Source organism: Mugil cephalus, chromosome 1 (genome assembly GCF_022458985.1).
Source record: "Mugil cephalus isolate CIBA_MC_2020 chromosome 1, CIBA_Mcephalus_1.1, whole genome shotgun sequence".
NCBI lineage: Eukaryota > Metazoa > Chordata > Actinopteri > Mugiliformes > Mugilidae > Mugil > Mugil cephalus.
The window spans coordinates 3595530-3615900 of NC_061770.1; the positions used below are offsets into that span (position 1 = coordinate 3595530).

At 40.2% G+C, this 20371-nt stretch overlaps 2 protein-coding genes across 6 annotated transcripts in view; one reads left to right on the forward strand and one right to left on the reverse strand.

Moving 5' to 3' along the window:
• LOC125013527 (oxysterol-binding protein-related protein 2-like) overlaps positions 1–11368 on the forward strand; it is a 29002-nt gene extending 17634 nt beyond the window's left edge. For all 3 annotated transcript variants that reach the window (XM_047594305.1, XM_047594313.1, XM_047594295.1), the window contains exons 3-14: positions 439–565; positions 1941–2016; positions 2339–2473; positions 3185–3282; positions 3368–3550; positions 3669–3776; positions 4578–4667; positions 4984–5104; positions 5903–6028; positions 6384–6507; positions 6683–6773; positions 7891–11368. In XM_047594305.1, the coding sequence (XP_047450261.1) occupies positions 439–565; positions 1941–2016; positions 2339–2473; positions 3185–3282; positions 3368–3550; positions 3669–3776; positions 4578–4667; positions 4984–5104; positions 5903–6028; positions 6384–6507; positions 6683–6773; positions 7891–7993 (1382 nt within the window). In that variant the 3' untranslated portion in view covers positions 7994–11368. The remainder of the gene's footprint in view (positions 1–438; positions 566–1940; positions 2017–2338; positions 2474–3184; positions 3283–3367; positions 3551–3668; positions 3777–4577; positions 4668–4983; positions 5105–5902; positions 6029–6383; positions 6508–6682; positions 6774–7890) is intronic.
• A 905-nt stretch (positions 11369–12273) lies between these two features.
• Positions 12274–20371, reverse strand: part of bsna (bassoon presynaptic cytomatrix protein a) — a 105132-nt gene continuing 97034 nt past the window's right edge. For all 3 annotated transcript variants that reach the window (XM_047570343.1, XM_047570507.1, XM_047570426.1), the window contains one exon: positions 12274–19144. The gene's annotated coding sequence lies outside the window, so the exon portion shown is untranslated. The remainder of the gene's footprint in view (positions 19145–20371) is intronic.

A 20371-nucleotide genomic window follows, 5' to 3' on the forward strand; every position in this document is an offset into this window, starting at 1 on the left:
TTGCAAACTTTAAAAGAGTGTCCTGCTGCACAACAAAGACATTAGTCAGTGTAAACAGTTTCAGACGGTCAATTAAATTTGCCAGCCAAATCCAGTCAAATAGTTTCTGGTGTATAGCAGTATGCAAAGCATTGTCTGTGAAGGGGTAATGCTGCAGGCAAACCACTAATATTTAATCTGAAACCAGCTGCCAGCAGAGTCATACAGGCCCATATGTGCCTCAATCATATGAGAACGTTGGTGGTGTCAAATTCTATTATTGTCCACCTAATAGCATAATTGCCTAAGTCTTTTTTTGACTTACTGATACACTAACAACAAAAATACCAATGTGCTTGCTAAAAATTGAGTTTTTCCTTGTTTTCCAAAAAATGTTCAAACATGACTTATCCAATTATGCTATTAGGCTAACGGAATGTTGCATTTTTCTTCTCACAGGCCTGGACTCAGATGAGTCGTACGAGGGGGTGTCAGAGGCCAGTTTCAAAGATGCACAGGTGTCTGATAGCAGCAGGCAGAAGAACAATGGATCAGTACCACAGGCCAATGGCATCAAGAAACACAGGTACTTCTGCATTCCAGGACCACATTCCATTAGCGGTGTGAACATTTGTGTTGTTGTAGTTGCATTTATTTGTTGCTTGTTTTGACAAAATGTTTTTAGCCGGGGTCAAAATTTTATTGATACCTTGCCCAAAAAAACAGGGCTCATTTGCGACAGATGGTTTAACGAGGTTAGCTTGTTGCACCGTCTAGGCGTTGTTATGTCTAAGGCCAAACATTCCAGCTTATAAGAGGCAGGTGAAACGGGATCAACGGGATAATACAGTGGCTTATGCTCTACTGTACATTCAGAACTGTACATCAGCAGGGGTTCAGGTTTCTTTTGTGCAGACATGAAATTAAGTGACGCGGTGACACGGCGGTCTGTTCTGGACCAGGATGAGTGATGGCCCACTGGCATAATGATTGGAGTCAGTGCACGTTACTGCAGAGTCCACACACGTTTCTTTCTTTTCACAGTCTGAGTTACTGAATGAATAACAGTAATAGCAGCATTTTCAATCTAATCCTGGGCACAATTGTAAGTTAATATAAGTTAAGTTCTGCACTAGAATGACTCAGCGTAGACACACATTTTCTAAGTTGGACAGAGCCTAGTCACATATTTATTTTATATTTAGTTGTCAAGCAGGTGTAATTTATCTGAAGGCATGACGTAGGCTCGTCAAGGCTCCATGTAGGGTTTACACCCAGTCCATGGGTGGTGTTTCTTTTAATAGTCTTTTCTACGTGCAGTTGCTGTTTACAAGGTTACACCTGACTTTTAGTTACACCCAGCAACCTCTGTTAGGTTTGACAAATTTCCATAAGCTGCTAATGTGATCTGACTAATCCTGAAAAGCTAAAAATGTAACACTTAATAGAAAATACTCAAAGCTCATATTAAAACACATGACATGGACATTGTCGTGAATATTAATTGGGCAGAGTTATGTAAGAAATATCAGTGCAGCGGTGCGGAGGTCAGAAAAAGTCTCTCTATGCCACTATCTTCGTCATCCCTAATATAGCACTTATTTAAGGAACATAGACAAACTTTTCAGCAAGAATTCAGAACAATCCCTTGACCTGGAAAATTCCCCCCCATAAATCTTTGAGACCAAATTAACAGATGACTGTACGGCCAATTTGCAATTTTCAAATACCCAGAACAAATAATCTAAAAAGTCATTAACTCCAGACTTTCTGCATAGTCTGCAAAGTGTGCATGTAAAGAGAGGTGTAGAACTTATCTCTTTTAATCTCTTTTACCTCACTTGACTTTATGCACTATGTATGAACAGTTATGTACATGTTGCATTCCTGTCTTGTGCCCTGCTAACAAACCTCACATACCACAACATGCCATCATTCCCTTGTTCTCTTTGTCATTTCAGGACATCTTTACCCGCACCCATGTTTTCCAGGAGCACGATCAACATCTGGAGTATCCTGAAGAAATGTATCGGGCTGGTAAGGACACGCTGGTTTCCAAACACAGTTCAATTACTCTACACATGCAGAGAATGGCAGCATTGATACCATAAACACCTTTACCAGCCAAGTCAAATTCTTTGTGATTTTAGCACCAAGTCGTTGATACAGTCGTCTTTTTTTCTTTCAAACAGGTTTTGAGTAGCTGCATTATATCTCTTATTGGCATATTGGCTATAATTTTTGGAGATATTGAAATATTACCCAGTGGGCTTTAGATGGACCTCATTTAAGACATTCAAACTGTTTCTGACAGCACAGTGTTTGCCAGTGTGAAATGATTTTTTTGTTTTTCTTAAAGGAACTGTCCAAGATTACAATGCCCATTGCCTTCAACGAGCCTCTGAGCTTCCTGCAGAGAATCACAGAGTACATGGAACATACTTACCTCATCAACAGAGCCTGCTCGCTGTCCGACTCCATAGAGCGCATGCAGGTCAGAGACTCTAAGACTCACGTGGTTACTTTGTCACCTACTGTACAAGCTGCTTGTTTTACAGCTCCACTCACACTTCAGAAATAGCAGCCTTAACATTTTTCATTAGACTTAACATAAATAAATCCTGTGCGTTTGTTTTTTTTTTCAAACTTCTTACTATTGCATTATTTGTTTTGTTTTGTTTTTTTGTTCGTATATTGTCAATTTAGAGTAAAAAGCACATCTTATCTTATGTGGAACTAATGCAACTAATTTACCAAACGCAGGCCCACAAATAAATAGTGAAAGTGTTTGTTTAGAGAGTTTGTTGAGTACTCTAAAACAGAGCTGAATTTATGTATAAGGATTTAGTTGCTGCAACACTTTTAGTTAAAAGTGAAAACTGTTGGAGCCTAAACAATCAGGATTAGACACGTCAAAAGCCTCGGGTGCCATAAACTGAGGCTATATGCGCAGTGGCGCACGTCTTTCTCTCTCTCTCTCTCTCTCTCACTAATCACTGTCCATTAACCCTGAAAAATGTCAAAAGATCAATTTTTTTGGGCACGGAGGTCGACATTAGATCGATTGAGTTCCACTATATTTATCCAGTGAAACGACTTAAATGAAAACGTAGACACAGATGCAGCCCATCAGTGATACTGAGCTCAATGATAGAAACACATGTTACACACACGCTAACATGGTCCTGTACTCGTTGGTCTTCAGGCAGTAGCTGCTTTTGCTGTGTCAGCAGTTGCTTCCCAGTGGGACAGAACTGGAAAACCCTTCAACCCTCTGCTGGGAGAGACTTATGAACTCACCAGGTGCGCACATGGACATGCATACTGTTTTTTTGTTTGTATGTTTTTGTGAGGACATTCTAGTAACTGGTAACTTACTCCCCTACAGAGAGGACCAGGGTTTCCGGCTGGTATCAGAGCAGGTATCCCATCATCCTCCAGTCAGTGCCTTCCATGCAGAGAGCTTGACCGGGGACTTCGTGTTTCATGGCTCCATCTATCCTAAACTCAAATTCTGGGGCAAGAGCGTTGAGGCAGAGCCCAGAGGGACTATCACACTAGAACTACTCAAGTATGTCAATAAATGTTTTGTCTTTATGTCGTATTGTTGTCTAAAATAAGTTTCTCTGTCTTTCTGTCTTTTACGTTCCCCCGTCATATTTACGTTTTGCTCTCCTCCTCTGCTGCAGGCTCAATGAGACATACACATGGAGCAACCCTTACTGCTGTGTACACAATATCATCCTGGGTAAACTATGGATAGAACAGTATGGCACAGTGGAAATACTCAACCATAGGTAAATATGCATGCACTGCTCCTCTTGTGATGATTACAGAGAACATCTCTCACTCTCTCTCTCTTCCCATATATATATGTATATATATATATACGCACACACACATATATGTCAACTTTCACCTGTAGCTTTGAATAACTTGTTTTGCTACCCTGTTAGTAGCATAAAGACTTATTCATTCAGAAAGGACTGAATGACGCGTTTCTGTGGTTGTTAGTTATTGGCCCTGTAAACATATCCTTAATCCAAAAACAAGACTATGTGTGTGAAAAGCTTGACTTCAATTTCCAAGGTTGTAAAACTAATAATGGACTAAAAATTCATGAGTGTTGGCGTTTCCTGGTGCTCAGATTAGACATTTGACTTTTCCCTGAAGAACAAACTAAACCACAGCCAAATTGGAATGAATCACAGTAAAGCAGACAGATGTGATGCGTGTCAACCAGTGAGCTGTTCAGTAGTCCTGCCTTGAGCCATCTTTAACTCCGTATCAGTGTTTACTGATCATTTAGACTGCAGCTTGTTTGCTCTCTCTGTGGCCTCTCAAACAACCTCTCTGTGAACCTTTATTTGTCCAGAGAAGTTCTACGTAGCTTGTGTTGTCCCTCTTTCTTCTTTGCTCTATACACAGTTAAGTGTTGCTCTGATTGGATACACACGAATAAACAGGGTTTGAACATACATCTATTATATGAACTCAGTAAAGCTTTTCATCATTTACGTTCAGTTCGGCATCATTTATAACCATTGTGCTGCTGAAAGGCTAGGCTAACAGAACCTTCTTTCCTTTTTTCCCTGCAGCACTGGAGACAAGTGCGTGTTGACTTTCAAGCCGTGTGGGATGTTTGGCAAAGAGCTGCACAAAGTGGAGGGATACATCCAGGACAAGAGGTTTGAGTTCTCTCATATTGCCACAGTATTAATGTGCCATTTTTTAAAATAAGTTTTACATTTTTTTTCTAAAGCTGTTATAGTAACAGTTTTTTTCCTGTCCACCATTCTCTCTATCCATTCATCCTTCACCCATGTCTTGTTTTTTACTTGGACCCTCTTTTGCTCTTTCCTGTTATTCTTCTTCATAATACAAATTCCTCTTTCTTCTTCACCGTTGTTTCTTCTTTCTTGTTTCCTCATGTTTACCCTCTTTCCCTTTTCTTCTTCTTTCTTTTCCTCTTCCACCATCCGATCTGTTTTTCACTCCTTCCAGTAAAAAGAAGATCTGCGTCATATATGGAAAGTGGACTGAGTGCATGTGGAGTGTCGACCCTCAGACCTATGAAGCCCACAAGAAGTCAGAGAAGAAAGGAGACAACAAAAAGCATAAAAATGTGAGAACGTGTGTGAATTGCTCTCTGAAGTTTCCAAAGCCTGCTGAAGTTTCTTTTAGCAGATCTTATAGATTTATGTTGCCTTTATTTCACTTCATTTGTTTGTTTCCTATCTACCTTGATTTCCTGTTGCTGTCCACAGCCCTCTGTGTGGTCTTTACCAGGTAAACCAACATGGTTTAGATGGGCGCTGATGTTTCTGCTTTAGTCTGCTCATTTAATTGTAGCACAATACATGTTAAATGCACTTATAGTTGATTTCAGAGGTTTACATACACTTTAGCCAAATAATAGTTAAACATTTTCACAATTCCTGATGTTTAATCTTGGTAAACTTTAACTTTTCGTGTAGCCTTCAGCAAGATTCTTAGAATATGTTTCAGAAATGCATTGCTCCAGATGGAGCTAGTGTAGCTGAATCAGTTTTGTAGACCTCCTTGTCCACGTGTGCTTTCCAAATTTTCTACTGGACTGAGGTCAAGGTTTTGTGATCACTCCAGTACCACGACTTTCTTCTACCAATTCCATTTTGTGACAAATTTGGTGAACCCCCTTGGATCCAGGTTTAACTTACTGGCTGATGTCTTGAGGTGTTGGGTCAGTATGGTTAAATGATACGATTGGAATTCACTTTTAAAGACATCAGCCAGAGTGTGTGTGAACCTCCGAGCTCAACTGTAGCTTCGACATTGACCATGTCAGAAACTGTGATATAGAAGGTGACTGTAACCCACCCCATAATATTTTTGTCCAATAGTTTCACTATGTCAGTAGTTACAATGAGTTCATCATTTCCAGGATGAGCTGGAGAGAGCAGAGAACGATGAAGCAGATGACATGCCCGAAGTCCAAGAGACGGTGTGTGTGGTACCAGGCAGCACTCTGTTGTGGAGGATAGACTCCAGACCGGCACTCTCCTCCACGGTATTACAATAAAAATCATGAACGCATGCAAGGCTGCCTTCAGCAAATGCACACTCACAAGTGGAAACCACACACCTTGGAACAAATCAGTCAGTGCTGTTGAAATAGAGATTATGTTTGTTCTGTATCACCTGAAAATACCCGCGGTGGTTACAAACCTGTAGTTGAACAAACAAAGAATCAGGTGATACGCTGCTGTTATCATATTATTTTCTGAACATGATGCTGATTATGTTCGGTGACAAAGCAGATTTGATACATTCCAGATAAATGTGCCAACATCAGCGGGCCATACTTCTACACACACATACACACACATACTAAGAAGCCCCTATCCCTTCTCTTCTCTCTCCAGATGTACAACTTCACGAACTTTGCGATGAGTCTCAATGAGCTGGAGCCTGGCATGGACACCACCTTACCTCAGACCGACTGCCGCTTCAGGCCTGATATCAGAGCCATGGAGAATGGCAACATGGGTAATTTGAGTGTTTTGTGTATTTCTTTACGATAAGGTGATGCTGCCACCTGCTGGATGCCTGTTAGAAGTGTCTAGCATTGTCCATGAAATAGGAAAGCAATTTAACCACATTAAAACCACTTCATTCACAAATGGCTTCACCTACTGACTCTTTGACTCTTGTTCTCATGCAGACGAGGCCAGTAAGGAGAAGGAGAGACTGGAGGAGAAACAGAGAGCTGCCAGAAAAGAGAGAGCCAAGAATGAGGAGGAGTGGTCTCCTAGGTAACAAACAATTACACGTGCACATTAACCTTCCCCTCCGGTATTGACTTCAGTTGGGTTAGACATACAAATGTTTCATCACTATTTGAGCTATCGGCAAGAGAGTGACACTGATACTCACTTCAACTATCCTGTTTTTTTGTTTTTTAAATAGTCTAATATTTACATTTACATGGTTTATCACGTTAACCAAATATTATGTTCACATTTGACATTTTAGCAAATGCACCTATTTGCTTTGTCACTGAGAGTACCTCTCTCGTTCTGTTCATGTAACATGAAGCTGACTGACAGTGTCATAATAGGCAGAGAAGAAGAACAGAGCTGAACGCTAGGCCTGGTGCAGGGTTTACAGCCACACTTTTGCATATGCCAGAGGAAGCTCATGCCCATGCACGTCTGCCTCCCTGACTGAAGACACTGTGTCTGTTGAGGCTAACGCTCGCCAAAGTTAGATCGATTGATGTGATTGATTGATTTGTAAAATAGTTGCACTGAGAACTACATCATGAATAAAACTAAATAACAGCACGTGCTTGCACAAAGAGGTTGCCATGTCGTGTTGGATTGTCACCTGTCAACATATGTATCTAGTTGTTAATTCCACAAATGTATATAAATATGGACTATGCCTCCCTACTTGCTTTGGTTACTGGCTTTTGGTCCCGTTGTCCATGTTTAACAGTCTATTAACATGGCTACTAGAGGTTAAGGTGATATTACACACTGTTCCTCAAGACTGTTGCATTGATGGTGAGCACAGGTTCAGAATAATATGCACATGTTAATAATGCCTTTGTAGTTGCTGAGGTCATCAAAAGACTTTTGATTTGTCTTGACTTGCTGGACAATGTTAAAGAACATAAAATAATTATAATAAAAGAATGGAAAAAAATAATAAAGTTGCAAATGTAAAAATGAAACTGAATAAATAATCATAGCAGTAAGTAACCAAGAAAGAGGTAGAGCAAATCAAACAGATGCGTCAGAAAATAGCAGGTTTAATAAATGAAAGGGTACATAATAAGAAGCTAACTACACAATAAGCTAATGATTTAAAAAGATTCTTAAATCATGAGAAAGCTCTGCAGACGTGTAATCGGTGTTTATGTTGTAGGTGGTTCCAGATGGGTCCCAGCCCGTACACTGGAGCTCAGGGGTGGATGTACACTGGTGGCTACTTCAGTAGGAACTACCAGGACCTGCCTGATATCTACTGATGACCTGCTAGCCTTCACCCTCCTCCTCTTCCACATCTGTAACCTGCAAAGATCTGCCTGTCTTGAATCGGAGAGAAACGAAAAGAACCTCACCTTAACTCTCATCTTCATCTCCCAGCCTCCACCACCATCTTTAAAAGGTGACTCACTGGTGTCTAGTGAGTCTTCTGATGATTTTATCGCCTTGGAAATGATACACCATCTGTCACATCAGCCTTACTTTCAGCATCTTGTGTGATTTTGTCACCTCATGACCAGCAAACGTCCCAACGCCGTTTAGAGCACAATAACCATGTAATTCCTGGCAGAGGGTTGGTAGCAGTTAACGGTCCTCAAACTCACAGCTCCAGTCTGAATGTTTAACATCTAAGAAATCAAACTCTTTTCTCCGAGAAAACTGCTGCCTTCATCCAAGGGCAGCCAAATTTACAGAACTGACATGTGTCATAAATGGATAAATAAGAGTAAAAACAAGAAATAATAATCACAGCGATGGGTTTGTGGACACGGATGGACACCCAGTCGACGGAGAAATCAGGGATGTGAATGCTCCTTTGACTGAAGACGGACACTGAGGAGACTTTTTCTTTATAGGAAACTTTTAAAGACTATCACTCTAAACAATTATAGGTGACATATTACTCTTTGAGGAACCAGTTCATATATACTTGGCTAAATTGGTAAAGAAACATGCATGAACTCATTACTGTCCTCACATCATAAAACATTTAGCATCCGCTGTTACTCACCAATTAAACTTCTAGTCCTGGTTTATGTATTGAAATAAATCACGACAGCTAGTAAAAAAAATTGATGTTTCCTCAAAAGCAGAGCAGAGTGTGCAGCATGAGTGGGACCAAACCTGGAAAAAAAACTGTAATAGATGGAAACAGAAAATATCTGAGCTGTTGTCCTCATAGAAATCCAACTGTGCCGTCTTAACAATGGGCCCAAAGCTCCAGCATGTGTGGAAGAACAACTATCAGTGGAACTGCCAGCAGAAAATACATCTATATACGTCAACAGTGCTTGTGCACGTTGGTAAAACTGCTGATGTTTATCGATAATCAAAGAGGCTTCACACAAGTGCAGAGGTCAGATTTATGTTTTGTTGTTTTTTTTTTTACCCTTCAATTTATACTTCCTTTCTTTTTCTCCCCGTTTACCAAGCGAGGATTAAAGGGTAAAGCCTTGTGCATGTCCATTCCTGCAGCGTTAAGAGGCCTTCAGTGGCTTTGACAAGCTTGGCCTTACCTCCATCTGCTTTGAGTAACATAAAGTTAAAAAAAGAAAAAAAGAAACAGTAAATGGAGCAAACCTGTGCATTCAGTCTCTAAGTAAATGTGCACAAACACTTAAAGCCATATTGATTCCAGTGTGATTGAGAATTAAAAAACATGAACCTCAAAGATTTACACCTTTATTAACCTCACTACCACAGTAGCACGATTAAAGCCACTAACTCATTCAGTTGGTGTAATGTATTGTACCACGCAGACATAGATAGACTGCACACTTGGTGGACTGATGGATGATTACTGATCATGATTACGTGATTACCAGACACAATCCCAGGGGTCTGAGAGGTGACCTGTAAAACACCGCTAACAGAAACAAAACTACATAAGAATCAGAGTGACTGCAGAGAAGCAGACCACGGCGTGATGAAAATGTCCACTGCAGAGTTACAATGAAGGTAGTCATTACCAGCCGGTGCCCAGGGCCTCACTGTTTCCTCCACCACACAGTTTACTGAGAAGAAAAAAACTTCTCCAACGAATGTTAGCACAAAGGAAGGGATAGTTCACATTCTTCCCAGGTGATGGAGCTTGATGTAGACGATGTTATGGGCAATGTGTCTTTCCTCAAAAAACTGACCCCATCCCAGTCCTCCCAGCAGATATCCATTTCCATTCATTACACCTGAGCAGGACTCATTCCTTTTGGGGGACGAAGACATGAAGTGTCTGTAAATCTGGAGCGGGAGAAGATTAGATGATAGGCGGTGAGAGATTTTACTTTGAGTTTATGTCACATAACAGATCTGAACGTTCCTTTGCTCTCAGAGTCAAATAAGTAAATGATCATTTCATCTGTTGCTTTGCTCTTGCTATGGTTTCTGTTTGCACTGGTGAAAATGAGACGTTCTGACACGAACACCTCCTCAAGGTTTCACTTAATGAAGTCAAATCCTCTCCAGTGCTCGTGCGGAAACAACGGAGGACGTCCAGATTTTTCACCAGTGCATTCGAGAGTCATGTTCACAAAACCAACTCTATGCAATGTTTGCACCTCAACGTAAGCTGCGTTTGTCTGATGTGTTACAGTCGCTATACATTCCCCTCACACACCGACGCATCCCCAGCTCTGCAGCTTCTCTCAATATTAGTCTTGTAGTTTATTTTAATATTTTTCAGATATTTGAGAACAAAACAAAACAAAACAAAAAATAAATCACTCATCGAGCTACTTGGCACTACATCTGGCCACGTTGGCACATCTTCCTTCGTTTGTTTAAAAGTGTGAGTCCATGTCATGATTCGTGCCTGGATTTGTCATTTTTGCTTTCTTTTCTTTCTTTTTTTTTATTCATGTGTTGTTATTTATGAGGTTTTATGAACAACTTCAGTTGTCTTTTTTTCCCACTTACGTAGCTAAAACATTTTTCACTATTTTACTTCTAGATCAGAACAGGTTTTAAGATGAGGGCTTGCGGAAGCTCCAGCTGAACACTTGCACTGGCTCATTTGACCAGCTAGGACAGGGTGCTGGAAGGCAGGCCGTCTTTTCCACCATGGAGTCCGCTCAGCTGCTCACATTCACAAATAAAACCCAGAATGTAATTACTTTCCTGGCTGCAAATTCAGAGTTTTGTGTTCTTAAAAACCTATTCTACCAACACTACTCCAGCTGCACTGTCACACGACAATGAAACGACCGCTGGTCAAATGCCACAGCTATAAATGAATCTAAGGAAGAACAACAGGCGGTAATATTTCTGACTGTTGAGCTGACTGAATGGTTCAAGCAGCTAGTAAACATTCACCAGTTACTAACGCTCTGTCACTTAACCAGCTCTTAGTTTTATGTTGCTTCGTGTGCCGCCTTTCTATTACAAATGTCTTCTGTTGGAATTTTGTGTCATGTGGTTGTCGATGTTGTATGTGTGTACAAGTGTTTCACAGAGGTAATCGCAAGCAAGATGGCATATTATTTTGTGCAATTGATTTATTTTTATAGTATTTAAACAGTCGTTTGGTGAGAACATTGTACCAGATGTTTTATTTAGAGGTGGGGAACTGTGAGGGCTCGTATCCATACTGTGGACAGCTTAATGAATGGGGGAAATGTCTACTAATAAAAATCCTAATTTCAGCTTTTGGCCACGTCTCCTTCATTTTGAAATAAAGGGTTGAACACTGGACCTGTTTAAACATTATATTGTTAGCTAATAGTATAATTGTCTAAATCATATTTAAACGTTTTTGGAAAACAAGGAAAAAAACAGAATTTTTAGTAGCACATTGGTATTTTTACCAAAAGTCAAACAATGACTTGGGCAATTACACTATTAGCATAATAGCTATTAGCTCCTTCCCCATTAATGTTATGGAATTAATGGGTAAGGAGGGTATCAGTCGTTTGGTTTAGACTGCTTTTGGAAAGGGATGAGATGAAAACAGAGGGTTATAGAGGGATTTTTCTTAAAGTATGTTTACTACAGCTGGGGAGTCCAGGGGTAAAGCATGTCACATGATCAGACTGTATCCCTTCAAACCAAGTCTGCTATTCTGAGCTATGTAAATACATTTGGTTCACTTATTTATTGTGTAAACAAATCAGGCACGTCATTTTAGAATATGCAGCCTATATGTATACACCAGGCGTAACATTAAGGCCACTGATAGTAAGAAGGGTCTGTGTTCTCAGTGGCCAGCAGCCTGGATGGGTGGGACTGGAATGGTGAATTCATGGCACCAGTGTATCTGATGAATAATGCACTTTGAAGATGAATGCGTGATTTGATGTGATGTACTCATGTTCAGTACCTTCCCTCTGGGAAGATAATTTTAGAAAAATGAATGAAAAACATTTACAAAAAAAAACAAAAACAAAACATTGATAGTGTACATGTGAGGATACATTAGAATGAATAATATTCCTACAGTGCATGGTCAGATAGTTGAAGCAAGGTTTTGTAAACACAAGAAATAAAATCAAAATGACAGCTTTCTAACAAAGATACAAATGAAAAACTAAAAGAAGAGCATACACAAAGGTTTTTATGTATTTGTCTTTTATTTATTTTTCCTGATTGAAATGTAAGGTCATAATTTGTCATTCATCACATTACATGGCATGATGCACCAGGTCTACTACACCCATTTACAGGAGGAATACACGGAAACATACACAAGGTTTTACAATGGGGAAACAGGAAGTTTAGCTCATTGCACTTACAACAGTGAATGGAACACTTTCATTTTTAGGCTCTCGACATTTTTCTCTATTTTATTTTCACCCTTATCTTTCCTTCAGTTGGGTTATTTGATCTTTTTTTTTTAATTCTTTTTTTTTTACTCATTTTTTTTAACTCATTTGTCCAATTCACCCTCTCTCTCTCTATCTCTCCATCTCCATCTCTCCATCTCCATTTCCCATAAAATGATCCGTCCACCCCAAAAATTACATGGAAGCCAGAATAATTCTTTTCTTTTTTTTTTTGATGTTTTCGATGTCATCTCATTTTACAAACACAACATGTATAGAAACTCTACACAGACCAATATGTTTTTATTATTTTTCTTTTTTCATATCCGAATACAACTTTTATTTAAATGAGTTTTAAACAGTCCGCACGAGCCGGCCACATACACACACAATGCAATTTGTCGTTTGTTATTCAAATCGACAACTTCTCTGGTTTGTTACGTAGTTTCTGTTGGTTTTATACACAAAAAGCACGCGATTGGGCACCGAGTCCCGGGCTTGCATACGCTCCGGCTTGCGTGGCCGCTTGGTGCGCAAAGGCCTCTCTCACGCCTCTCGTGCACGTGTGTGTCTGTGCGTGTTCTGGTACGTTGGCGTGTTGGAGATTTACATGTTGGACCGGAACGTGTCCTTCATTTACACGTTGTTGTCGCCGTTTGTTCCGAGCGAACTCTGGACGGTTCTTATCTGGTATTTACACTGGAAAAGAGACGGCAGCCCGTGAGGTGGGAGGTCAAAGGTGGGACAGGTCTAAAAGGGTCACGGGATGGCTGGGCGGACAGGGGCGGTTAGTTTGGGTGGGGAGGGGGGTGTCCAAGTCATGCACTTGTCATTTAACGTTGATGATTCATTACAGGCGAAAGATGAATAAGCGCTCCCTGATGGTTTTACTGTGACGGATGGACATCGCTCATGGTTTGTTTCAGCAATCTTTTACAACCTCTCACCCATGAAACATTTACTTTATATATATATATATTTATATATATACTTTTATTTTAAAATCCTTCTCGGGCCCTGCTATACGATAACTGTCTACGTGACCAACAGCAAGAGCAGTGGTGACTGCACGATGCTCTGTACAAGCACTGGATGCTACCTTTTTGGTTAAGAACACACACGCACAGTCTGGATTTCCCAAAAGCATCTTAAGCTGCATTTAAACACAGCGGACACAGAGACACTGTTTTGTTTTCGTTTTCATGATTGCACAGTCAGAAAAAAAAAAAAAAGCCACAGAACAGAGACGCAGTCCAGCTGTGTGTAAACGCAGCCTTACTGCTGAGATGAGTGGAGTCAGATTTAAAGGCGGGTCAGGCCTTCTCACATTTCTTTTACAACCTCTCATGGCTTCATCTGTCTATTGCAAACGAATGAACACCAGTAAAGAATTTTCTTCCATAATAGAGTCATTTGAAATAACACAGACAAGAATTTTATATTGAGGATTTTTTTTTTTCCTCATTCTAGGAAAGCTATTAATGAACTCTTTTGAGTTTATCTGTCTTTGCTATCGTCTACGTTTGTGCTTCAAACACCTCAGAAAAAACCAGGCTGTGGCTCGGCTGGTTTTGCCCACTGATGATTGCTGTGGTCTGAAACAGGTCCGTTGCATTCCTAGATATAGACAGACATCACGCAGAATATAGACAGAGACCACGACTGGCTAGAGGGCAGTAACAGGATGGCTTTCTTCAGTGACCAGTATTGTAGTATAAAAGCCCTTGCTGCTATGCATATTTAAGTGACCTCCGGTGGCTGTATTCACGCAGGAGCAAAATAAAACATGACGTTAAGACGTTTTGACACAGTTCTTATTATTTCTGTGCTCCTGGCTGCGCCATTCAACTATGACTGGCTCCTTCTCGCCGACAGCAGCCACTGGATCGTGCCTGTGCCGCAGAGTGTTCACGATCCCATTTACAATTAGTTCCTTTCTGCCTTTTGAACGTCTCCATCACGATGCTGCATTTAGTGTGTGCTTTCCTGAGGCAAAAGTGATTGAGGACTTATTTATTGAACATTTTACTTTTTTACAAACTTCCAAAAACATACGACACACAATAGAGGGAGTCGGTGTTAATTTGGGTGACTTTAAACTCTCGTTCACGTCGTTTGTTCCGCGCCTAGTTTTCAGTGACCTCAGTGATCTGGGGCAGTGTACCTGGGACCTCTCCTGTGAGGACAGTTTGGGCCACATGCACCAGCTGTGCAATGTAAAACTGAAGTCAAAGTAACTGATCCAGACAGAACCAGACAAATCAGACTCTGAATTTAACTCTACGGAGTCAAAAAAATGTCATAGATTGAACGGGGGAAGTCTTAGATGGATATTTGAACTATTTAAAAAAAAACTGCTCAGCCGATAGCACGTTAGCATTTCTAGTTTAACACATTGTTTGGCCACATTCAGAAACAAAAAATGGTCCTGTTCTGATTATTGACCATTATTATTATTATTAAGGCTGAGTGTAAGTCGAGCAGTAGTTAACATCCGTATAAACATAGTTACTCCTTCTATAGATTTCCAACCTAGATCTCTTTCTTGCTAGCTAGCCTACATCCGGTTCTCAGTATGATAAAATAAATTCTTAAATAGATGAGTCATCTGATAAATGTTTCCCAAAAAAATATATACGCGGCTACTTTACACAACCAGTCGTTACAGGATCTTCGCATAAGCCACCTTTTCTATCTCCATAAATAGCTTCTTTATAACAACCTTGCTGCCGGTTGGTTTCCAATTTAAAGAAAGGACTGCAGATAACACAGTGTACTTAGCTTATAAATCTTATCTGTTGGCTTCTTGTGGCAGTGCAACTTCAAACATTCACACCTGCTCACGCACCAAATAGGAATGTCTTAAATAGGACCGCACCACAGCAGGTTCTTTAGTCAGTAATAATCTAGAATTTATATGATGTACAGTCGTCTGTATTATGACTCTGCGATCTCTGCGTTTGACCTCAATATTTGTGGTTCTTGGTTCACGCAGAAATAACAACAGCACAATCTGGAAGCTAAGTATCCCAAACTCTGAGTCTGATCATTTAAAATAAAATAAAAGGAACCTCTCTTGTTCTTCTTCACCCCTGAGCAGACACCGACCATATTAGGGAATATACTGAAATATGTCTCTATGTATATGTATTATATATAAATAATCTAAATTTGTGATATATTTTTTTCTATATATGTATATATAATTCTCTGGACTACTTTTCTGTGCTGCCAGCTGCCTGGAAGCGTTCATGTCAACTGAGATATTTCCCTGCTTCCGCTTGATATTTTTGTTAAAATTTCCTTAGATTTCTGTTTAACTAGGTGGCTCTCCAAAAAGAAAACCATAGCATGTTTTCACTGCAAAATAAATCTTTTGTTTGGTTTTGAAGAAACCATGCAAGGCTCTCGCTGTCGTCATCAATTCTTCCAGCTCCAGGGCCAAGCAGGTGCAAGTTCTGCGGCCGTCATGAACAAACTCCAGACCCTCCCTGTTATTTCCAGTTTTACAGGTGACCTATTTTAAACACAGTAAGTCTTCTCATTTGATATCACAGCAAAGCAAACATGATACTAGAATAACTGAGGTGTGATTAACGATGACTGTGTGACTGTTTCCCGTTTGCTTTTCACTTGCCTTTTCCCTCCTATTGTTTCTGTTTTTCCAAATATGATTCATTGCATAGAACGACTGGAGATGAGAGGTCGCCTCTTCTGCCCGCCATATTTGTTGTGGTTGAACTCGTGTTTTCTTTTCTTTTCCACATCGATTGATGGTTTTCTTTTTACTTTTTCTTTTTTTTTCTTTTTTTTTTTTTAAATACACGCATACAGAACCCCCACACACATACATACAAACATTAGGAACAGAACAATATAGAGGTGACTTTGAGGTTTTCTGCGCCGGGCAGCATGCGAAGGTTCCCAGCGAGCGTTCACACAGACAATATACAGCAGAAGTTGGTTGGTTTTGCTGAAGGCCTCGCAATGTTTGGCCTGACAGAGTACGTTTTGAGTACCGAACCGCAGATCCCACAATGCACTGCAGGAACAACAGCAGGGAGAACACTGACCTGAGAAGTTTCCACTGACAACTGACAGTCTGTGATAGAGGTTTTTTGGGGTTGGGTTGCAGGTCTGGACGGCGCCACCATAGAAAACTCAAAGTAAAAAAAAGGCGAGTGACTTGGTGACACAACCAAGTGTGTTATTTTTGGTTCCTCAAGTCACATGAGCACTGATTTCTTCTTCTTTTTTTTTGTTTTTTTTTTTTTCTCTTTGACACCATTTTGAGTGTGCTTCCATGTGCGCTGTGCACGTTTGACAGTGAAGACACATGCTGACACACACTTGTGTGAGGAGCTTCTTGCGGGCTCCCAATGAACGTCCACCTCGGAGTCTCGGAGGAATCACATCGAAACCCAAACCCCTGTAGGTGATGAAGCCGAGTCCAGTTCTGCTGCTGCGGTGACTGGTCTGCGTTTCAGTGCCTCTCTGCTGCCCTGCAGTGCGTTCACATCACACTCCAGCTGGCTAATGTAAGCAGTGTGTCGCTCCGATCCACCGACGGGCTGATTGACGACACCAAAGTCTCACCGTTGGTTGGAGGAAAAGATCTGGGTGGTACCATCCTCAGGGTTTATAGGTGAACTCCTGTGCTCTGGTGTATTAGTACAGCAGTAGTACAACATTAGAGTTCGTTTTGTGGTACTTTTAAGTCAGACTTGAGCAGTACATCGGTTGTAAGTTAGACAGACGGAGGCAACACATTTCTATTCCACCAACTAATAAAATGACACAAGATTGTGCTCTTTGCCTTCTTACCTCTTACTCTATTGCTTTTATAATTATTGATAATAAATTAAAGTCAGAAAATTGACAGGGGGCTTGATGAAGGTAACATTACATTACAAAATAAAATAAATAAATAAATAAATTATATCACAAACAATTATCAAAAACAATGTTAATTCAAAAAATATAAACTAATCTCTCTGTGGCCAGTGTTCTAGCTGATATTAGTACATAAAAAAGAGTGTGATGAAAAATGTGATTACAAAGTATGCCACTTTTACATGAAAATAAAACATTTAAAAATGATTAAGGCGATATTGGTAACCTGCAAAATAAAAACCAGGCGGATAACAAAACGAAAGTAGAAAAAAAGAACGAGAACACACACATAAAAAAAAGAAGAAGAAAAGAAAATGACAACCACCTACATGAGAAATATTTGGGAGCCAAATTTCGTGGAGCTGTTGGAGATAACCCATGCCCACAAGCACTGCAGGTAAATGTTGTCTTAATGGCTTTGTAAAGGCTGAAAAACAACCCAACCGTATTCGGCTTCATTCAGCACACCAGTCAAATATTTTCTGTAAAACACAATAAAATAAAAGGCTCCTCTCATTCCCGCGTGTTGCTTCAGTAATCTCTCTTCTTGGTTATTATTTACGTCGTCTACCTATATGATGCCGTTCCCAGTGTCTTTATGGCCTCTGTTAAGTAATGATGAACAGTGTAAGGTCTTGGATATAAAGTTCCATGCATTTCAAATTCCTACTACTTTTTTTTTCTTTTTTTTTAAATCCACTATACACTTCTTTAAAGACATGGCAAATTGTGGATTATTGGGACTAGGATTAGAAATAAAAAAAAGGAAAGAAAGAAAGAATCAGCATTCAAGAAACGCAGAAAGGTGAGGAAGGGAACAGTTCCAATCTGGAATGTAGATAGAAACAGAGCAAATCATGGAAAGAAACGCCAACACCGGTTCCGTGTTGGCTACATCGTTATCATTGTCTTATTCATTCAGTGTGGCATTTCCATTTCTTAAATCCATCCATTACGTTTTCAGTGTACGGCCACGTAACAAAGAGGTCTTATAGGTACCAGAAAAACCTGACATACTTCAGCATGTTTCAGTACATTTTCCCTATTTTTGTTTTCTACTTTGATAAGAAATAGAAAAGAGGAGAGAGGCTGGTTTGTTGTTGTTGGTACTAGTTGGAGCACAGGACTGTGTTAACAGGACCAAGCAGCTCTCATATAAACTGTGGAGCCATCAGCATATGAGAGTAGAGTCGCAACCTTCCATTGTTTCCTTCCATTGAAACTGAAGAGTTGAATCCACGCGCAGGGCTAAGGTAGGACTTTGCCTCCACGTATGTTCTCCAGCTGTGTAGACCTCTGGTATATGTAAAGCAAAACCAAAACCTGGGGCGTTTATCAATGCGCGTTCCTGCCTGCTCTTCTGTTCTTGTAAAACATCATCAGTTGCAGCTCAGGTACTGTTCCAATTCAAAGTACGCGTCTGTCCAAGTATGACCGATTTTATCATTTTATGGACTTGGTATCCACAGGTATCCTCAGAATGCATTTGGGAGACGTCATCAAGTACTCTGTTGTTACTATTCCATGATGGACATGCTGTGTCCTGTTGTTCTCCAGAGACATACTTGGTGCATACTTGGTTTTGATAAACGCCCCCTGTTTTCTTTGCAGCCATCGTTGCTCTTTTGTAATGGAGGGGAGGATATAACTGCTGCAGCTTGGGTCCAGGGGCTCTGCAGTATTTCGGTCAAGCCAGATTCTTTGGAGGGGCATCCTGGATGGACAAGGACAGTCCTTCTGAAGATGTTCAAATGGACATGGAATGATCTGAGAAAAAGAAAAGAAGTAGGGAATTCGATCAAAGTAGTGGACACATGACATTTCATGATTAAGGCTTCAGTGGCCTGCAGTTTTCTTGATCTTATTGACAACAGCCAGAAATAATGATGTTTCACATCTATGAAAATTGTAAAGCTATGGACGTACAGCTTGTGTGCAGCAACCATTCAGAGCTGACTGGGTCTACACTGTAGACACGTACTGCGTGAGTATGTGATAAAGATGTAATATAACGCCGTCCACTAGAGGGAGTATAAGCCTCAGAAATCCACTACTGACTGTATACAGTGTATCGGACTGTCATCCAACTGACACTTTACTCATTAGAAAGTGAAGAGAAGCTCAACTTTTGCATTTTTCTCTGAAGTGCACACAATTTAATTACGTAACAAAATGTTGCCAAAACAAAACTCTTTCTCTTTTTCCATAAAGAAAAAGGTGACTTAATAATAGACACTATAATGTTTCCATTCATTGTAATTAGTGTTGGCCACCATTTGTGGCAGCACATCGATGCTGAATAAAAACTATAATCATGTTGTCAGTATTTGCCATAAAATCCTGACAAAGATATCTGTTAAAACCAAACATTTTGTCTTTTTTAAAAAAAATAAATAAATAATCCACAGCGATTTGCGTGGACACAGTTCACAGCAGGACGGTATTTTTCTTTTGTCAAGCATGCGTGTAATTAGTGTGTCACATATCAAAGAACAAAGACCAATAATGACAGCAGAAGCAGAAATATATGTGAGTTATTCCATTCGAGGAAACAATGAAGAACCTGTACACGTGTTTTTTCAGTAGGAGGCCACAGACTCCTACCTCAGCTCATCAGCCTGTGCTGACTCTGCACCAGTGGGAACATAATGGGAAGGAAACATGTTACAGTGCTGCCTGAAATAACGCAGCAGTGAAGTCACTCGCACAATCTAACACTTTAAATTTGCGTCACAGCTCAGAGGAAGAGACGTTTCTTTATAAAAATAGCACAGCTGTAGCACATGCTTAACAACGGTTGTGTATTTCTGACAACTGCACACTGACTTCTTCCTGCAGTCACAAACTTCTTCATTACTTCGGTCTTGCTGGGCAAACAGACAGAACACTTGAGCACTGACATAATCAACCCCTTTGAACAACACATGGCCCAGGTTCTCTTTTATCCCAGTGTCTTTTAAACATCTCTTGACCCTCTGACCTCCTGTAGAATCA